The sequence below is a fragment of the Alexandromys fortis genome, unplaced genomic scaffold, assembly GCF_014885135.2.
Source record: "Alexandromys fortis isolate MF-2015 unplaced genomic scaffold, M_Fortis_MF-2015_v1.1 scaffold_60, whole genome shotgun sequence".
Lineage (NCBI taxonomy): Eukaryota > Metazoa > Chordata > Mammalia > Rodentia > Cricetidae > Alexandromys > Alexandromys fortis.
Window position 1 is genome coordinate 5,394,830 of NW_026067946.1, and position 22,106 is coordinate 5,416,935.

At 46.2% G+C, this 22,106-nt stretch overlaps 1 protein-coding gene across 1 annotated transcript in view; it reads right to left on the reverse strand.

The window, feature by feature from the left end:
* Tnfaip8 (TNF alpha induced protein 8) overlaps positions 1-21,522 on the reverse strand; it is a 113,493-nt gene extending 91,971 nt beyond the window's left edge. The window contains exon 1 of the mRNA XM_050149217.1: positions 21,369-21,522. Coding sequence (XP_050005174.1) covers position 21,369 — 1 coding nt within the window. The 5' untranslated portion in view covers positions 21,370-21,522. The remainder of the gene's footprint in view (positions 1-21,368) is intronic.
* Positions 21,523-22,106: the final 584 nt, after the last annotated feature.

Genomic DNA, 22,106 nt, shown 5'->3' on the forward strand with positions numbered 1-22,106 from the left:
AAGGTTATATACTGATCACTAGTTGATCGACTCAAAATAAAAGAGACAGTTGGTAAAATGGTGCCTTGGGTTGACATTTTATTGATTCTGAGAGAGGGAGTGGGGGAGGTGAGACCATGTGTGGGGAAGGGAGGGACAGAGAGGATCAAGAGAGAGAAACAGAGTTTGCGTGTGTGAACTGTAAGACTTAATAAGGTCTGGTCTGAGGATATGCATAAATGGTAGCCTAGCGCGTGAAAACAGTCGCAGTGAACAAGCAAACATTTGGCTGTGTGGAAGCAACAACTGACGGCAGTGTGGACTCTGATCCTCACCCTGGGTCTGAGGGATAATCCGGGACAACAGGATCCCGAGCACCTCTAGGCCAGGACTCTCCCACTGAGGCGTGAGAGGCAAAAGCAGCACTCACGGTCACCTGTGGCGAGTGAGCATGTGGTCATCAAGTGTCAGTCATGAGCAAGGGGACGGGGAGGTGTCCAACAACAGCACACAGAGGGCAGCCCCAGTCAGGCCGAGGGAGCCATGCCTGGCACATCCCCGGCTGCAGCCCCCACGCTGAGACGTGTTCTCCTGCTCCTCCCCTATTCCAGGTCAATGCTGGTGCTTGGGGCTAAGTTCCAGTCTAACAAATACCCTTCACGCAGGTCTTTGGAGAACCCACAGAGGCTGCTGTAAAAGAGAAAGTAAGGCTGAATAGCTCTTATATCAAAAGCTATAAAAACAACAAAACCAGGAGGGGGAAGAACTAATCATTTGTGGGCCTTTTCATAAATCAAACCACAAATAAACACGAAGACCTTGTCATCCCCACTGAGAACTGCTCAGCTCCCTGGTAGTGTTCTCTTTGAGAAACTGCAGACTCTAATGTGATAAAGTGAAAAACCATGAACTAAGTAGACAAAAGGATGGAACTGGAAGATATTACACTGAGTGAGGTAACCCAGACCCAGAAAAAACTGCACATGTTCACCCTTGTTTGTGGTCCTCAACTCTGAATCTTTAGGTTTGAGTGTAACTTTGAGTAAACCTTGCAAACCAGTGGAGTGAGAAGGAAGGGATAAGTAGGAATGAGGATGATGTAAAAGACCATAGGGAAATACTGTTTTATAAGCCTGTGTGTGTGTTGTAGTTACCCCCCACAGAAGGATAATGTTTCCACCAGGAACCACAGATTATCTAAGCCTGATCCCAGTGCCAGGCAAGCGATGCCTTGCTTTAAAAACAACACAGACTATTCCATTGATCTTGGTTGCCTGCTCAGACTTGAGGGTTAGAACCTATTGCTGAAGACGCAACACACTCCAGTCGTGGGCCATGGGACAAAATCTGGTACTGATCTGGAAGTCGCCTAGAGGGCCAGCTCTCAGAGCTTCAGAAGGTGCTACACAAGTTAAAGGGGACGGACAATCAGTAGCCCTACCTAGCTATTAACATGTGAACCCCAGTCATGACCGGCCCAGCAAGCGACCCTCAGTGCTGCAACAACAGCAGCTACATCTTGGGAGCAGCCACCAGTTGTCTGATTAGACACAGGGCCCACACAATAGAAGGGGATTCCTGCCTAGTATTATAAACCTAGCCAAGAACCCACGGCTGGAGAGGTGGACTGATATTGGGGGAGAACCCACAACTACCATTTTGCTAATTACTATAGTGTCCAACTGCCTTCTAAATGCTTATGTGTATACCCATAGAGGAGTGGAGCTCCCTTACCAACGCATCTTCTTTTGGCAGCAGGAGGCTATTACAGAGAATCACAACCAGTCAAATGCAGAGAGGAGATGGCCATGGAAGTTCCCAGGCCTAAATGGGACATCTAAACATTAGCCCTACTCCTAAGGCTTGAAGAACATTGAGGAAGACGGGATGGCCGACTGAAAGAGTCAGAGAACTGGGATGATGACCTTAGGGGTCTTTTAGACACGACAGGAATGATGCAGCCATGAACTCTCAACAACAGGGTTACCTGCATGAGACCTAAGCCACGCCACACCAGTCAACATTCTAGGATGGATGAAGGAAGGGTACACAAGAATCCACCTTTAGTTCAAGAGCTACAGTGGTATTGAGAGAGAGAAAATCAGTTTTGTTCAGCCATGAACATTCTGGTAAGTTGCCCAAGCCTAAATGATCAGCCTAAATCCATATATATATACACGGGAAACACTAATTGGATTCAGAGGTTGTACATGAGTGTATGTGTGTGTGTGTGTGTGTGTGTGTGTGTGTGTGTGCAACAATAATAACTATAGAAGAACAAGTAATGAATTAAAGAAGGGATTGAGAATGTGGAAAACGGGAGGAATTGGAAGAGGGAGAGGAAGGAGTGGAAATAGTGTAAAAATAATTATTTACACTATATGAAATTCTCAAAACATTCAAATAAAAAGTGGTAAGATGTGACCACTGAGCACACACTGATTACTAAACATAAGGTAAATTCAAGTTGAAAGGATTTTTGTATTAATGACTATGGGAGATGAAGGAAACAAACTTTAAAACCGCTCCATAAAGGAAAGCTAAGAACAGCAAAGTTAGCTGGTCCTCAAGGTCAAAGGGAGCCGACGTGGCTGTAAGTCCAAAATGCAGGGCAAACCTTGTCAGCTTCACCTGGGGGCCAAAGCAAGACGGGGCCCAAGAAAGAGTATTTAGTGCCTATTAAATTTGGTGCAGCTTAATGGTCCTCTTTCTCTTTGGAGACTATATCCACGGACCTCAAAGAGACTCCGGCACTTGGCCTAATTCTTTCCTTATGTTATCCACACCTCTTCGGCCATAGGTACCAGGCAGACGCAGTTTCTTCTGAAAAGAGTCTTCAGAGATCGACTCGTCTGTGTAAATTATCCCATCCTTTCAGTTAAGAAACATGGATTTTTATTACTGAACAATTTGCGGCTAGTTATACAAACCTGCAGATAAGGAAGGGCTGCTGTCCAGCTGCCGCCAACACACCTCCGTAAATAAAAAGCCATTGCTTAGGCAAAAACCTGTCTAATCTCACAAGGATGTGTGTTTAATTAAAGAGCAGGCTCGTAATGGCCGGGAGATCTTCATCTCTCTGCGTGTGCTACAAATATCAACGGATCATCCAAGTGGTTTTATTCCGTCCGTCTCGGTAATATCGGAATGAGATCGCTGATTCTGAAAGTACATCACGGCATTCCTCTGGCAGCATCTGTTTTACAGTCTCCTGCTCTTTCTCAGGAAAGGCAGCAATCAAGTGAACTTTAAGAGTTTCCTCTTGAATTAGAGCCATGCGCACGAAAGCATGGGAACCGGGTGGGAACCGGGTAGGGAACAGCCTCAAGTGGAGTCACCATGCGAAACTTGAGTCCTCCAGTCACTCACAGGTGAGCAAGAGCAAAGATGGAAGGGACCCAAGAAAGGAAATACGACTTCATGCAGCGTCCACAGCTTCCCTGTGCTTTCTTTCCAAATTTACTTTCCTGGGAGTTGTCTTAATAGTGGGTGTAATATGTTTACTTTTTTAGCTATCAAGATAAGATCTCGGTTCCTTAGATAAGACCTTACAATATTCAAGTACAGGGTGGTAACATGGGAACCACCCTAAGATCCTAGTTGCCTAAAAATTCCTCAGTAAGGTTCCAGTATAAACTCTGTAAGAGGAAAGAGACAGTCTAACCTATTAATCACACTGGATTCCGAGGGAACAGTCTCATTTTTAGCATCAGGCTTTTTCTTTCTTTTTTTTTCACTTTATTTTTATTCTGTGTTTAAAAGTGTTTTGCCTGCACATATGTCTGTTTATCGTGTGCATGCCTGGTGCCCACAGAGGTCAGAAGAGGGCACTGGATCCCCTGGAACTGGAGTTCTGTAACTCCAGTTTGTGTCCCAGTACGCACCCTGCAGATGCTGGGACTAGACCCTGGGTCCTCTGCAAGAACTAGTGCTGCTAACCACTGAGCCATCCCTCCAGCCCTCATATCGGACTTTTCCAAATGATTCTTTGAATGAGAGTCAAAATATTTGAACACATTATAAAAATTATGTCACTCCTTAATACGCACTGCTGACAAGACTTCCTTCACAGAAGCAGAAAGTACACAGTGGTTGCCTGGGCTGAGGGTATGAAGAAGGATTGATCAAATGGTGCAAACCTTGAGTTCTAAGATGAAGAAGTCTGAGGTTTCTTACTGTGCAGGGCAGTGTCAGGGGCTAATAATACGGTGCCCTCCTAAGAGAGCAGATCTTATGTGTTCTGACTGTACATGCAGATTGTAACTGTAGGGTGAGGGTGTCCATTGTTGGCTATGGAAATCCCGACACAATAATGCGAGAAAGGAAAAAACTAAAGAGGTCTTTACTGTGCCCAGAAAGCTATCTGAGGAGGCCAGAGGGAGGCTGCGTTACAAAAGAATGTTGTAAAAGTAGAGACCCAGAAGGAGTTATATATAGGACCTTTGATGAGAGCAAAAGCACGTCAGGACTCAGAGAAGGTTTGAGAGGCATCACCTGGGCTGGGTCCAGGACAGAGAAGACGTGGGTACACCCTCGCACACTCAGGGGAGAGCGGGGTGTGGTTGGGTAACCTGCTAGGGATTTGGGAACGGAATGGGAAGGAAGATAAGGGGTGTGGTCAGAGCCTTGAGGGCTGTACAAGGAGCTTGGAACCTGCCAGTCTATTCGTTCCTCACTTGTTATAAGAGAAAAGACTGAGACCTGGAAGCCAAACACAGTGTCGGGGAGATGCATGGCGCCCCAGTGTATCTTGCATGAGCACTATGCCTGGGACACGGATGGATGATGAGCCCACAGGCCAGGCCTATGCTCCACCACATAACCCTTCAGGACTTCAGCAGATCCTGGAGAACCACGGACCGTTCCAGGCTAAAGAAACACAATCACCAGAGAGTTGTGTTTTGAAAAGAGGACAGGCTGGGGAGGTAGAACTGGAGAATTACCCAATGCTAAGAGGCAAAGGTGTTTGTATTCGCTTTGCTTTTCCCAAGCAAGCTATTTTTATTCAGATTCTTCAAAGGGGGCATTAGAAGGACTCCAAACCTCAACTGAAATCTAAACTCTCTCCTTTGCCAAATATATTTTTATTATAAAATTGGAGCACCACAGACAGAATAAAATGGAAATCTAAACCTCCTTCCCTTCCAAGCTGCAGTTCTACTATTAATGGTACAGTGTTCATTCTTTTCAAAAATGCCTATGCACTCATAAACATATAATATGCCTTTTTAAAAAAACATAATGAGATCATTATTTGGTGTTTTAACTCAATCTGTCTTAAAGATCTTTCCATATCGGAGCACACAGGCCAACCTTGTTCTCAGGCTGCGTAGGGTTTCAACTCCAGGAAGCACCATTTTATGGACATAAGTAGTCAAGCATATTGAAGCCATTGAAGGGTTTTAGATGTTATTTTGTTTATTTTGCATTTCTGTGGATTGACTACGGGGCCTCATGCAGATAGGTGAGTACTCTACCTCTGAGATATTCACTAGATCCTTTCTCAGTCTTAAAAACCAAACCGTATTGAACCTTTTTCGGAACAAAACTTTATCCACTGTGGGCCACTCGTATGAGCATCTTGGTGTTGTCACAGATGGCTTCTCTATTTAGCAAATGCCAGAGCAAACAGTCACTTAGCGAGGAAAGGGATCATGCAGATAGTCTAAAAATAATTTACTCACCAGAGTCTCTCCAGGACAACACTGGACAGCCCTGCCCGGAGCCTCCTGGGTAGACTCGGAGCCAGGATTCTGGCTTCCCACCCCAAGCTCCTTGGGTAACATTTCCCATTCTATCCCAGGGCAGGCAGTGCAACTTTCCTTCCCAGGGCACCCAGGACACTGTCATCCTGGTTCTACGAAGGGCTTTGGTCTCCCCTGGCCCCTGTGATCGTGGAGGGAACCTAAGGGTTCCAGAGCCAGGAGGGCTCACAGATAATTTAGTCTGCGCTTTACCTTCTTAGATGTAGACTTTCGGGTGACCGTGCATACACAAGTCAGCAAGATAACACAGTCAGTTACACAACCACCATCTGCAGGCCTGTCCAAGGTGTTTCCCACAACCCGGGACCAAATGAATATTTTCTTAGCTTTTAAAATTATACCTTAATTACTTGGTGGAGGATGGAGCGTGTGCTGATGTCAGGGCACGGCTTTTGCCATTCGGCTTTCTTATTAACAGCAGTTAATAACAGCAGTTTCGGTGGCAAGTCCCTTACCTCCTGAGTCATCTCGCTGGCCCCAAATGCATATTTTTTTAAAGGACTCGGAGAATATGTGGAGACAATACAATGTAAATAAAAAAATCACCTTTTCAGAGGCCTTGAAACTTGACATGCTTAACAAGTTCTCAAGTGATACATTAGTTACACACTCACACACACATACACACTCACACACATGCACACCACACACAGTGCTGAGGTGTTAATTAGCAAGGGCAGAGAACACTGCTGACTTGCTGCCAGTGAAGACACGCCGCTCTCCAGTTTGCACTTCTGACAGTGGATTGGGAACCACAGAGCTCCATCTGACATACCTCTTCTCCCTCCAATCATACTCCAGGGTAGCGGCGAGATATTTTTAACAGCTCCAAAGAAAGGCAACAAAAGTTCTAAACTTAGAGTAATAGCTCCACCCGCTAACCCTTGCACTCAATCTGTTACTGACCAATGGCAAGCACCTTCGTGTGTCCCGGAATGAAGTTGGTGACAGAGTACCTGCAATGGTGGACAGTTCTCGCAACAGGTGTGGGGAAGGGACAACAGGGAGGGTGAGGGTCGTGAGCAAATACAGAGACCATCTACAGTATGAAAATGTCATAACCAAACTCACTCTTTCACAGGCAAACTAAACATATTAATAAGGATGGGCTCAAATGTCAGATTTCCCTTTGACCTTGGCTAACCAAGTTCTGAGTCTTTGCACCTTTAAAGTGGTAAAAACAGGGACCAGAGTGGTTATAACTAGCTCTGTGGTTAAGAGCCACTCACTGTCCTTACAGGGGACCTGAGCTCTATTCCTAGCATCCAAATGGCATCTCACAACCATCTGTAACCCTGGTTCCAGAGGATCTGATGCCTCTGATGCCTTCTTCTAACTCCATGGGCACCAGGCACATTTTCATATATATGTGAAGGAAGGAACAAAGCAGGCAAGAACAGGGAAAGGGTGCCTATCAAAGAAGGTGGCAGCCCCAACACCCAGTGAGACAGCAGTGATTACAAATGCCAGGTTGGAGACGTGGGAACGTGGCTATAAGACAAAGAAAATGAGAAGGGAATGTATGGACAGAGGAAAAAGGCATGGGGACCATGCTGGTGTTCACCATGCACCATGGAGCCCTATTGGGGAAAGATCGGAAGTTACATGTGTGAGACACAATTAGAACACAGTCTGACAGCCCAACACGGACTGCCACCCATGGGTTACTGCAGCCACACATATGCCCAAGGAAGAGCTGCCTCGGTAAGCACAGCTACACCTGAGGAGAAGCCTCACCTCACAGGAGGAAAAAAGTTCAAAAGGACGATGATCCCTCGCAGGCTAATAAGGAAAGGAAAACCACCAACACCCGTCCACATCACTTCACAAACAAACTCGTGTGTAGTGCTAGCTGTGCGCACTTTTATAAGGTTCAGCTGAGGTTTCAGAGACAAAAGTGCTGAAGTTACCAAGAGCACAGAGTTACTTTATTGTGGACTGAAGGGAAGAAGAGATTATTTAGTATAGGACTGGTATAATCACAAAGCCGGCACTTGGTAACATAACAGCTCACTAATTCTAGGACTGGAATGCTGAATACACAGCAGATTGATTAAAACAGATACACAGCATGATTGGGTGCCCTCCAAAGTGTTACACGAATGGACCACAGAGAGCAAAATAAAATTATATTGCCATCATTGGAATTCTGACAAGGAATTCTGACATTAGAATCTCAAGGAAGGAGAATGTGAGCTGTGGATTTTATACCCAGCAAAACTGACTCTAGCTTGTATACAAAAGTCACAAAATGTTAGCAATAAATTAGTGGCTATCATTCCTATGAGTCCTTCCTATTAAGTTCACTTGAGAATCTTCTTAACTTTGGAGTGTCCAGAGGCTCCAGTGTGGGAACTGGTGAAAATGCCTAGAGAAAAAACACTAGGTGGAGATTGCAGGGTGGACTGTTTGATATGATGGCTATATGATCTTGCAGTGAGGAGAGTAAATCATATAAATAAATTGGGTAGAAGGAGCATGACATATGCCAAATAATATTCTCTACTGTAACAAAAACAAACAAAACAGGATTTGTTGATCCCACTGAACAAGAATAAGACCACTACCACAATTTTTGAGTCAAATTTGATGCAAGTTTTATTAAGTACTGGCCAGGAAAATGAATACTGGCCAGGAACATACCTGGGATTTCCAGAGAATGGCCATGAATTACATTAGTCTAGTGCTTATAAAGATAAAAGCCACAAAGCCACATACTTCCCATCTTTGTCCAATCAGACGCAAGCATACATCCTGATGTAGTTCCTGTCTACATACCTCCCACCTATGTGTGACCAAGCACATGCCATGCAGTTGGGACAACCCACCTTGTTTATAGAAGCAAAAACATGTGGCTTGTTATCTTAAATGAACAGCCCCCAGCATTCCAGGAAGTTATCTGTCCGTGGGCAGGAGGGGCTTACCGTTAGGGGCATGTTTGTTTTATGGCTCTCTTAAGCACAGTAGTTAAAACTTAAAACATAACTTTAGCCCTCACAGATTGCTACTAAAGGGGGAAAAAGAAACTAACAAGCAAAAACCTACAATGATCATAGTGTGTAAATATAAATTTAATATATAACCAAGAAATAAGAAACTCAAAAAGTTTCTTATCTTCATAAGCGTCTATATGTTTCCGTGTGGATGTGTGTACTTTCCCCATTTGGAACCCGAGAGAATGCCTAGAAAGAATACCTGTCCCGGTGAAAGGGCCATCTCCCAACTGTTTTATGGTCTGAAAAAATAAACAAACAAGCCCAAAGATTCTGAGGCTCACTGCAGGTCAAGGCAAGAAACATGAAGAACAAGCTTTGAATCCCTTTAGCATGGCAGGAAACACATTATGGAAGGACTCCGGAGCCAATAGAAGAGGATCCCTGGTCTGCCAGCCCTGGCTAAGTCCTCACGAAAATTAAAATCAAAACGTCAACAGCCGGAATGCCATTAAGTATATTTACACACACTAACAAGGGTTTAAAAAAGTAAAAGTCTCATTGTCACCTTCCAAGAATGATAGGAAACTAATTCTAGAAAAATTCGGTAACACAGAGGACATAAGCAGTTATCTGGCTGTTCCTTTGTGAACTATACCTCTAGGAAACCAATTAATGATCAAAGAAGAGTCTCATTTTATAAAATTATTCTGCCTACAATTGATATGATAAAAATGCAGAGGTGAAAAAAAAACCCACTCTGCAAGTTCCAGTGAACTGATCCATCTAGACACGGTGGGTCAGTGGCTGCATCCTTCAGAAAGTGGGAAAAGAGGCCCAGGGGCCTTCCAGGGCAGCATGGTCCACCTGCCAGAGGGATCCTGCCTGAGCCCATCACCCTGGAACCAGATGTAGGAAACAGGAGGGAGGGAGGAGCTGCATAGTGATGACAGTGAAGGAGCCTGCAGAAACAGCCCCGCCCCTTCATGAGTTCTGAGGAGAGGAAGACACACCAAGAACGTTTCCTGTCCAGTGAGCAAGACTAAAGCTCTGCGTAACAGAATGCACACTTAGGTGATATCGCCAAAGAGAGGCGCCAAGAAATACTTCCCACTAGCAGGTCAACGTTATTCTGGAGGGACAGAGGGGATGTGTGGTTGGGACACCCAGGGGCTGTCTTAACCCTGCTGACATGTGCCTGCCTTACAATACCTCAGGACGTCAAGGGTTTCTTTTGTGTGGATTTTCGGTATTTGTGTTTTAGTCTACAATTCATAAAAAAGATTAAAATGTTTAAGAAACTCTAGCCATGTCAGTGCTCTGATGGAAGGGACCGCATGATGCTGGACAGAGGAGCTGTGAACCAGGCTCCCAGGATTCTGCTTCAGTGAAGTTTCTGTGTTGAAGGTAAATCATTTTCATGTACAGGGGCAACTAAAGCTTGACATAACATTTCAAAACACACTTAGAAGCTTGTAACAAAGGATGTGCTCCAAGAGATCTCAAGGACAGCCTTGATTTAAAATGACTTTGCTTGGGCTGGTGACATCGTTCCACTGGCACACTTCTGACCTAGCCCTGGTTTTCAGCCCCAGTCCTCCAGAAGTAGAAGCCGGAGGATCAAGAGTTCAAGGTCATCCTCAGCAACGTCTTGAGTTCAAAGCAAGTTTGGGACACACGAGTCTTGGGTGGGGAGTTGTAGGGGAAGACCTCGCGGGGAGCGCAAAAGGCAGTTAAATGCTCAGTATTTCTTGCAGTGCAGAGACACGTGTCCCCCCAGGAAATTTGAAGTGGACAGCTCAGCACAACCCTTGAAGCACCTTTCAGCAACTGAAAACACCACAGTGTAGAAAAGAGCGAAGTATGGAGGTCAGCTACTCGTAGAACCATCTGGCTGGAGCCCTAATGGCTGCCAAGAAGTCACAGGAAATGAGAGTGTTCCTAGAAGCTATTCTGAGGAGCAAATCCCTTAGGGCAGTCAGAGCAGCAGCACGTGAGGCAGCTGAGTCAGGGTGTGGCCCCAGGTCAGCTGGACAAGCTGCGGATGTGTGTGTGTGTGTGGGGGGGGGTTAACCTTCCTCACCTGGATGAGAGGATTACCAGTAGTCCCTTCCTGTGGTTCCATTTCGAAGGTGAAACTGAACGCGACAGCACACACGCCTGGCCCATCATCAGCACTCGATAAATGTTTGCCATGATTATCAACATAGCAAAAGTTTCTGGAAACGTTAGGAGTGTTTCTGTGCTCAAAAACAATGTCCCCAAAGTAAGAATGACATTTTAATAAGCTCCTGATCTAGAAGATAAAGTTACTGCTGGCAATCCTTACACACCTATGATTTTTAATATATATAATTTTTATTTTATAACATATAGAATTTTTAAAACATTAGAATTTTAAAAAAAATATCTGTCCCATTACCATCATCAGTAGAGAGTTATGATTACAATAAGACTAGAATTATTGTCAAGAGAAGCCCTAACTCAGCAACCTTTTAGTGGGCAACTCGGGGCTAATCCAGATGTGATTGGCCAGCCCACATGTCTAGCCCTCCTTCTTCTTCCCGTTGACACAATTACTGGGGAGTAGAGGTCTCCCTCCATGGCCACTGTCCAGTCACACAGCTTCCTCTAAAGTTTGACTATAGACAATGAGAAACGTCAGGAAAGAGCTCCTTCCCATCTAATGAAGAGGACTCTACAAGAGACAGTGTCATGGCCACCTCCATCATGCCCTGCACCCACACACACACTTCCCTACTGCTTGCCTCTGGATGAGGCTAGCGGGCCATGCCCACTGCTAAAGAAACCACGGTCTGCCCATGCTATGGAGACAAGAGAAAGAAGGGAGACGAATGACACTGTTGAAGCCGCTGATGACAACCCCAGACTACCCGTCACATAAAATAATCTAGTGATCTTACTGTGAAAACCACTATGACTGGGGCGCCCCCTTAGCTGCATACCAAAGGTCCTTGATGAGTATGATCCGGCCATCACTGAACATAAGATCCTAAGGCGAAGGGACTGAGACATGAGGTCTCTGGAGCAGCGATTTGAGTCAGGAGCCTCACAGACTAACATTATAAATGCAGGCTGTGAACTCAGGTGAATAAACAAGAAAGCATCTTAGGAGAGACTTCTGATGCCTTCACATCTGGCTCCTCAGCTCTTAGAATTGTGAGAAATAAAGTTCTTTTCTTTTTTTCTCTTCTTTGAGACAGAGTTTCTCAGTGGAGCCCTTGCTGTCCCAGAACTTGTTTTGTAGACCAGGCTGGCCTCAAACTCAGGGATTTGCCTGCATTTTCCTTTGAGGGCGGGGATTAAAGGTGTGTACTACCACCTGGCTACGTTATTTTCTTTATAAATTACCCAGTGTTGGGCGTTCTGTCATAGTAGTGTTATCGTAAAAAGACATTCCCTAAGATCAGTCTGTTGAAGTCTTGTCTTTCGGAGTGTGACTACATCTAAAGACAGAACCGTTACAGGACTGAGTCTGTAAAAGCGAAGCACTACTGGAATTGGGCCTTTCCCACCCTGACTGTGGTCCTCATACACAGAGACACCAGGCAGGCACATCGAGAGAATCCATTGCTAACAGATCTCAACTACAAGAAATACTATCGAAAGTTCTTCATGAGTCGGAAGAGATGGCTCAGTTGGTAAAGACCTTGCTGGCAAGCACGAGGACCTGAGTTCCTATCCCCAGGACCCACTCAGAAACACAAAGAAGCCAGATGTACCCCCAGCACTGGGGAGACAGAGAGAAAGGACAACCCCTGGGCTGCCTTGACAGTTTAGCCGAGTCACCATGTTCCAGGGTCACTGAGAGACCCTAAGTACAAAAATAAGGTAGAAAGCAATTAGCAAAGACACCTGGCACCAACCTGTAGACCACACACACACACACACACACACACACACACACACACACAAAGAAACTAAAATAAAAAAGGAAAATTTTCAAATTTGAAGAACAAAGATATATCAGATATACATTTTGGGTCACCAGTAAAAATGACAGGACCCAAATACATCAAGCGAATAGGTAAATTAAAAATAAAAAACAAAAACAAAAATCCAACTTCTTCCTGCCAGTAAGATGGTTTATCAGATAAGGGCATTTGTCACCAAGCCTGACAACCAGAGTTTGATCCCTGGAACCACCGTGATGAAAGACTGACTCCCATAAATTGTCCTCTGACTTCCACACATGTGTTATGACACACAAGTGTGCATGCACGCACTCACACATTACAGGGTAAATCGCTAAATTTAAAAGGAAAAAATTTCCTCGCCTTTTAATTTCTATAAAACCTGGCTATTATGCATAGAAGTGTGTCCCTCTTAAGTTTTTCTTTTTATTTCAAGGTCCTAAATTCCCAATGTGACCGTATATGGAGATAGTAAAGAGATAATTAAGGTTAAATGAAGCCATAAGGATGAATGTTGGCCTAATAAGAGAGACAGACACCAGAGACATCACAGCAGGACACAGAGGGAAGGTAGCCATCTGCTAACCACAGAGAGATGCCCCGGGAGAAGCCAAGCCTCCGGTATCTTCATCTTAGACTCAGAACTAGGTATTCTGGCAGCCTCCGACAGGCCCACTCCTACCATGACTGTACACATGCTAACGGGAGCCATAAAAGGGAAAAGAATTTTAAGGGTGATTAAAGGGACCATTTTGGAGAGGATGTGTTTATATCGTGCATCAGGCAGAAGGTGGTTCATTCTCTCCTGCCATCTGTCTCCAAAGTCACTGCCCATTCTTCCATCTGCTCACTCCTCAAATGGCGAGGCTGGAAGGCCTGGTGTACTGGATCTGGGCCCTCAAGCCTAGTGGACAGTGGCTAGACTCAAATCCATCCATCTTTATCCTTGTTAATAACCAATTAAATATTTAAAGCCAGAAGGCAAAAGCAGCGGATTAACTGAGATTAGTACTGTCATCAGGATGAGGCCTTTATTATCCATTCTTTCCAAAACCCCTATTAGAATGATAACTTTAAAAGTCATCAGAATTCCGTAGAAGGAAAAGGAGGTCTTGGGTACTAACACAACCCAAAATTCATGGAAGGGAAAAGAAAAGCAGAAGTTATAGCAGGATGGCTTCAAAGAAAAAAAAATCAACGGTCTATTTCTGGTTGCCTATAATTGCACAATCAAGGAGGAAATGTGAGAGCAAGACAGGTTATTCCTGGAGGTTCTAGACCCTCGGGGTAGAACAACAGGGCTGGGTTAGGGAAAATGGGTCACTAGGCGGCTCAAAGTCTCACGCCAGGCTTAAAAGGAGGACGTCATCCTAGACCAGCCACCTACATAACACTTGTAACGTGCTCAGGACAGCCACACAGCAAACCCACAAAATTGCCATCATGCATTACTGACAGGTTTCCAGCCACTGGATGCTGAACACATCCTCCTACGTGAACTTCCATGGATGTCAAACGGGGATTTATTTCCGGGTGTATCACTACAAGTTTTGATTGTCAACACTTCCAATCCAGTGAGGACTGACTTGAAAAAAACAAAACGACTTGGTTATTTCTTACGATGGGTATGCAGGGACTGGAGAGCTGGCTCAGTGGTTGAGAGCATCAGCTACTCTCCCAGAGGACCTGGGTTCAGTTCCCAGCACCCACAAGGCAGATCACAGCTGTTTGTAACTCCAGTTCCAGTTCCAGGAGATCTAATACCAATGCTCATAAAGTTAAATAATTTACAAAAAAAGATGGTATGTATTCTCTGCGTATAATTCATTTCAATGTTCATTCACCTTTAAAGCCCCTCTGTACACAAAGAATAATAATCCTGCGCTAAGGAGATGGTTTGGTGGCGAACGTACTTGCTGTGCAGGCAGGAAGACCTGAGTTTGGACCCCCAGCTTGGCAGCACGCATCTGTAATCCCAGTTCTAGGGAGCAGGTGGGTACCCCAGTGTGGTGGAGGAGACAGCTGATCCCTGGACCTTAAGAGTCAGTCTAGTCGAATTTGTAAGCTTCAGGGTCAATGAACCAACCTGTCCCCAATCTTGAAAGTGCTAGAAAAAGACACCTGACATCAGCCTCTGGCCTCTACATGGACACGCACATGGGTCCCTGCCGCTGCCCCCACATACACATACAGGAATATATATGTGCCCCTCTCCCCACATGCATATGCAGAAATCACAGACACACACACACACACACACACAGAGAGAGAGAGAGAGAGAGAGAGAGAGAGAGAGAGAGAGAGAGGCATGCACACACCCAAATCCCTGTAGATATCTGCTATCCAAATAAGTTTTCTCAAACAAGACATGAAAACAGCTCTCCCAGGCTAGAGGTTCTCATTTTGCCATCATGGGGGAAGGGAGGGTAGAGCAGGGGAGGAGAAACAGATTCCCAGGTCTACCCTGGTAATGGAACCCAAGAACATTCACCTACAACATCAAGTTTTCCCAGTTACTGACATGTTGTCGGGTCAGAAGATGCAGACAGTAGACACAGTCACCTTTTTGGCTTCCCAGAAAATTCCCAAACTCTGCTCTTGGAGCAGAGGCTTCCTGCTGGGAAGGCAGCAAGGGCACAATCCACCAGGCAGGGAGGGACTCCTCGGGGCCACCCAAGTCCTCCAGCAACACAGAGTCTCCTGAATGGGCAACAAACAGCAGCCATGCCTTTGGGTCCTACCAGTGCTGCAGGTCATAAAAGCCAAGGAGCAGAGAGGCCGAGCATGTAAACAGAGGTCCTCTCCGGAAGCTGAGGAGGTCTGAGCTCAGTCACCTCTCCCAGGTACACCCTGTGAGTCACTGGGGGCCTGTCTACACGAAAGTGGTGACAGGGTTATTTAATCAAACACCAGCCATTTCCCAGAAAGACTACCTCATCGTTTTAGCGAGAGAGAAGAGAAAATAAAGAAGTTGTTTCCTGATCACTTCATGATGGAGTAGTCACACGCCGGGCTCGCTTCTTGAAGGTCTGAGTCATCAAAGCCTGTCTTGAACTTTGAAATCTGCTGCCAGCATTGTGCTGGCACCTTTGCTCATAAGGCCATGGCCTTTGGTGTGGTGTCTGCATGTGTGCGACTCTGGTCACAGTCAGACGGACAGCCCAGGGATGAGAAGCATGGGTGAGAAGACTGCCATGGCATATACCACAGCCTCTGCACCTGCCGTTTCCGTTCGAGTCCATTTTGTAAGAATTCTTTTCAGATTTATTTTTAAGTTATGTGTGTGGATGTATGTGAGAGTGTGTATGTGCACAACGGAGTGCAGGTACCGGGTACTGGTGGAGGCAGAGGCCAGAGGAGCCAGATCCCCTGGAGCTCGAGTTACAGGTGGCGTTGAGCTACCCAGAGTGGGTGCTGGGAACTGAACTCTGGCTCTCTGCACAAACAAAGAACGTTTTGAACCTCTCAGCAGGTTTTCATCTTTAAAAATAAGTAAATCAGCTGGTAGCACAGAGGCAGGAGGATCTTTGTGGGTTCAAGGCCAGTCTGTCTATACACTGAGCTCCAAGTCAGACAGAAGTATGTAGAGATCCTGTCTTAAAAAAAGAAAAAGGAAAAAAAATCCACCAAACAAACAGATAAATCAGATTTAGGAGTGGAGAGGTTTATTCTAAGTGAGCTCAGCCTGAAGAGGTAAGAAGGCTGTCTGGGCCGCTTTCTACTGCTTGGCTCCTTTCAAATATCCAATCATTTACTGCATGCTTTGCCCAATCCTGTGTCCCCATTTCCCTGCCCTTTTGTCTCCTGGAGTTCATACTTAGGATACATCAGCCCAAGCAAGTCCCTTGCAAAGCCATGGGCAGCTATCTGTGTCGGATGCTCTTTCTTCAATACCCGTTTGAATCATGGGAGCGGTGAAAGACCAGTTCACTAGTCACAGCTTCATTATAACAGGTCCTGAAAGCATCCCCCGGGGGCTGGAGACATGGCATAGTGGTTAAGAGCACTGGCTGCTCTTCTAGAGGGCCTGAGTTCAATTCCCAGCATCCATATGGCAGCTCACAACTGCCTGTAACTCCAGTTCCTGGGCATCGGACACACTCACATAGACACACATGCAAGCCAAACACCGATGCACATAAGATAAGAATAAAAAAAAGCATCCCTCATGTACAGGGAGAATGGACACACAAACTCAGCAGTCCTGCGCTGGCTCCTTCAACAGCAGCATCGCCCTCATAGAATCATGTAATCCTGCAGCAGGAACTCAGGGCAAGTGTGCTATTCTCACTCTGCTCGATGGGCTCATCTGCCTTTCATGGGGGAAGGGGGGGGGGAGCGAAGACACCCATGCTACAAGTACAACCAGCACAATTTACCGCTATCCTTCCTATTCTCTGATAGCCCAGGGTCATCAGCACCTTCCCGAGAGGACACCAACTTGGCTAACTAAAATAAATCTACCGCTAATTGAGTGCCTGAGAAGGTTTTAGTTTAGTCCGCACAGCAATCATATAATGCAAATCGTGTCACCAACTCTGAGGAAGCAGGCCCGGACAGCTGATGTCAGTCGTTCAAAGTAGCATAGCCCGTGGTGGCTGAGACAAGAGCAGCTGACAGCGGTGGAGTCATCCTAACCAAGCACTTCCTGACTAAGCCAGCCGTTGTTACTCCCACCACTGAGGAAACGAGCATGGGAAAAAAAAAATCTGAACTTTACTCTCGTCCGTCCGTTATCAAAGAATTAAACCTCCTAAGATTTGTTTGTAAACTGGTCTGACGGGCTCCCGCATTGGCGCTTTCCAGCGACCTCCTACTTTAGTCCTGGACCACAAATATTTGCTTCTACAGAAGAAGCAACTGTCCCCTAGAAGGATGGGGTAGGTATTACCTGGTTACTGCTGAGACGGGGATGTTTTCAAACACTTTTCCCAGGTAACATCCATGCTTGACACAAATGTTTAAGGAAAGAAAATATTATAGAATCAGGCTTACTGCTGTTCTTGTCAGGCAAATGTGCCCGGTGTAGTTTCTAATCATTGAGAAATAAAAATGATTTAGAGAATCTTTTTACTATACTCAGTAAGTACCTTTCCTTTGTGAAACACAAGAAAATTTTAGTTTATTTTGCTTTTATCCAGTCACCTGCAGGGACCCCCTTCTCACCAATGTCCTTCTGTGTATAAAGCTACCAGCCTTCCAGGCCATCAGATACACATGAGAAAGCTATGAACTACCAGGCATACACTAAGAGCTCAATTAATGCTGCTGCAAGAATGAGTGGCGCTCACTCGCCTCCTACATGCTAGAAATGAGGAACTGGGTACCTCCAAATTTGAATAGCCCTTGGGTGTTGTGGTCAAGGACCACTGAGAAGTGCCTTCAAAGGTACCTCTTGACTGACATTCTGAAATCGCCCACCTTCTATTTTTAACACATTTCTTTATCTTCAGGCCAAAACAAAAAAATAAAACCAACCAGTTTCCACTGAGAATTATTCTTCATTTACGTTTTCTGGCAAGATATTCCCTTTCTTCTTCCTCCCCTCCATGAAACATTCATTTCCATCTGTTGGACAGTAGCATCAGAGAAGAAAAGTCTAGAAGCTGCAGTCCACAGTCACCAAAACCAGATATGGGATACCGGAAAATGAAAAGGACTCTTAGCTACAAGGAAGTAGTAATACTGAGTTTAGAGCATCTTTGGGGTGTTTGTTAAGCTCTTACTGTAAGCTTTGGTATTAAATGCAGGATGTGGGCAGTGTAAGAAACTGAGCAGGAAGGTGAGAGAAGCTACGCTGGCCAGGCACCACCTGTATCTCCCTTCTTAGTTTCTGTATCAGCCATAGAGCCCTAAAAATACCAAATCAGAACAAACTGTCTACTCTATTGGGTTGGCCCTGTGCACTGGGATTAAGTTAAGATTCCCGGTGCTTCCCCATGGCTCTCTGCCTTTCTTCCTGTCCTGGAGAACACAGGGGGCTTGTGTTTGTCATTGTTATCTCTCCCCTGACTCCTGGAAGTCACTACCTTGCTTCCTTTCAACGTCTACCATGCAAAACTGAGAGGGTGGCGAAGCACCACTCTGCTAAGTGTGGAACTCACATTTGAGTCTGAGTGAAATCTCCAAGTAGGGCGGTGTTGCTTCAAAGTAGGGCTAACTCCAGGGCAGAGGCTTAACTGCGCTGACATGATGGCCCACTCAACTTCAACAATTTACTATTGCAAGTTTCCCTTAGAAATCACACACACACACACACACACACACACACACACACACACACACACACGGCATTTTCCAATGAGCACTGTTTAGATGCAATCACTTCTCCCCACATACCCTTTCCTCTGATTTCAACAGAAGGAAAACTGCAGAAAAGCTGACCTCGCAAACCCTCTATGCCTGGCCAGTACAGAGTGCTCAGCCCTGGTTTCTGCCAGGGGCCCAGCATGGTCAGTCTGTCCTTACATATGCTCAAAACCCAGACAGAGACTGTATCTAACAATACAGTCACACATGGAAAGTGTGCTGGTTAAATTTGGTAAGACTGACACACACAACAGTTTCACTGGACAAGAGGGAACCTCAGCTGAGGAATGGCCTCCATGAGATCGGCCTGTGTGGTCATTTTCTTGATGAACAATTATTGTGGGAGGACCCAGACCATGGTGGCCAGTACCACCTCTGGGCAGGGAGCCCTGGGTTCATGGGGACCGAGCCACTAAGCATTGTTTCTCCAGCTTCAGTTCCTGACTTGACTTCCCTCAATAATAGGACTGTAAACTTTTCCTCTTCCTAGTTACTTTTGGTCATGATGTTGCCACAAAAGACAGCAAAATAGGACAGAGAGTTAGAGACAGCAAAGATGAGATTTTCAACTCCAGCAAGCCCCCTTTCCTTTCCTCAGTAAGCACAAACTCATGAGAACAGAAGGCACGGTTGAGTAAATCTCCCGTGAAGACAGTGTTTACAATTGGTGCAAGATGGCTACACCTTTGGTGGCACATTCCTCCATTTGATGATTTACTCATGACTCTTAAATCAGGAAATCTAGTCAGATGTAAGGGCTTATAAAATCTAAAACTGTCACTAGAGCAGTAAGCACAAGACATTCATTATCTAAACTATTTACATTTTACAGGGAGAGGAGACCTAGTTTACTTTCCTAAGCTTTATTTACTTCCTTTACAAGCAAAAGCTCCGAAGGTGGGTAGTGGAGGCGGAGATTAATCTATACTGAGGCAAATAGCACCCCAAAAGACCAAAGAAAAGAGAGTTATATTACTACCTCGAATATTAGCGATAAGGTGTTGACTTCACTCCCTATGACAGATTTAATTAGAAGGTGGCAATAAATGTTTCCAGGTGTTTAATTAAGTGTGATAATTATTTCTGTCCCTAAACAGAAATGGAGTCATATGTTTACACTGCAAAGTATAATGTTTCCTTAGTTAAACCAGCGTGGAAACACCTTTGTGTAATAATACAGGATTCATTGCATGATAAAAATATCTACTGTGATAAGAGTGCTTAGAGTGATTTAGCAGCTCTTACCTTGCAGCCACCAAAGCAGGCTGGTGGCTTAAAAGCCACCCTGCTAGGGTTCTTTCTTTTCTTTAGCTACAAAGTTTTGTTAGCCATGCACCTCGGGAAATAATTTGTATTCAAAGTGTCGTTTCCCTACCAGCATCCAAGAGGATTCTCAACAAAGATGTGGAAGACATTTCATGGGAATTCTACTTCCACAGCAAACACACAGTAAAAATCAACTGAGCTGTAGGAAAACCAGAAATTGTGACTAGATGGGAACTGGGGAACTCAAGCACAGTAAGTCTGTTAGGATGCTGCAAACTGATGAAGGAGTCTTTCTGTGTAGAAATATGCCCTCTGCAGTGAGAGTTACTGATGACCCCTCCTCAATAAAAATAATTTATAGTAGGATGAAATTGTCAGACTTAAGCAACCCAAGGACGTTACTGTTTCAACACCGGGCAGTAACTACAGTTGCTGGTGCTGTGAGTTAGGAAATCAGTTGGTTTAGAAACATGGTGTTGCTGAGTCAATGGACATCTTACAGATGCCCAAGTCGTTTTCGATCAGACTGGTCTTGAAAAAGCGTATCAGCAGTCCTGGGTTATCAGGCCCTGGGAACCCATCAGGTGTTCTCCCAGCAGGTGCTGGAAGCTCGGCGCCACGGGTAAGCACGTGGGACATTCAGAACCGCACACAGGCATACAACTTTTTTCACCTCGCGATCTTAAAGCAAAACTGCTCGCTGACGGTTTTACAATGCAGGATTGGATAACAATCTGAGGCCAGCATCTCAGTCTGCAATCTGGGGCATCCTGAACACAGGCAAGCCTTGCTTCAGCGCTTGAGGTTGGTTACCGGGAGGACATGACAAGAAGAAAGTCAGAGAAGAAAGGGAGGGCTGTGGAGAGGGGTTCAACGAAGGAGTTGGAGGAGGTCGCCCAGGCGGTAGACTGCCAGCAGCGGAACGGGAATCCACAGTGCGGCGCGGGCACGGTAAAACTACGGGACTTCCCGAGCTGCGCTCTCCCACGCGCTCACACTCACTTGCACTCCCCACACGCGCCCACTCACACCCACTCTCACGGCCGAAGCTCTGGGCGAACTGCAAGTGCGTCCCCAGGAGCACTTTAAAAGTCCCAAAATAGCGTCCGGTTTTATCATTACTATTCTTTTGATCCTACCCCCGCCTCCCCAGCCTCCACTCCTAAGAGGGAAGCACTTACTCGGAGGAAGGGCGCGGTGGCGCCGGGATGAGAGAAGAGCGGGACGGTCCCGCGACGTCGACCCTCAGAGGTTGGACCGCTGGCCGCTCCCGGACCCCTAACAACCCCAGGCGGGCCCCAGCGCGGGAGAAGTGGAGCTCGCCCCTGGGGCGGGGCTGGGAGGAGGCAGGGGCGGAGCCTGCATGCCGGGGCGGGGCTGGGAGGTGGACGAAGGGAGTGGCCAGGTTGCTGTGGCGAAGCAGGGAGGAGGTCAGGGGCGTGGCATGGTGGGAAAGGGGCGTGGCCGGGGCAGAGACTCTGCGGAAGGGGCTGTTGGGGAGGGGCTCAGTGGCTGGGCGGGAGGCCGAAGCAAAGGCCACCAGCTAGGGCGGGGTCTGGAGGCAGAGGAAGAGCAGTGTGGCCGGGAACTGGTGGCGGAGCGGCTGGGTCAGCACCTCTCTGAGGGCCCCTGAACGCAGTGGTCGGTGCTGCCAACGGAGGACAGAATGGACGCTCACAGAGTAGCCCAGACCTCTGGGTGCTGGCGGCCAAGACCTGCTTGAGAGATCTGTTTCTTTGCATAAATGTGTGGTCAAATAGTGCCGAGCTCCTGTACACCCTGCCAGACACTTAACCCATATATGAGACTGACGACTTGTGGAGGTCTCTGGATCCTGCCTCCCTTCCATCCTTTTCGCTCTCTCCCTCCTCGTTTTAAGATTACCCAGTGACATTCTAAGCGCTTGCAGATCTTTGGCT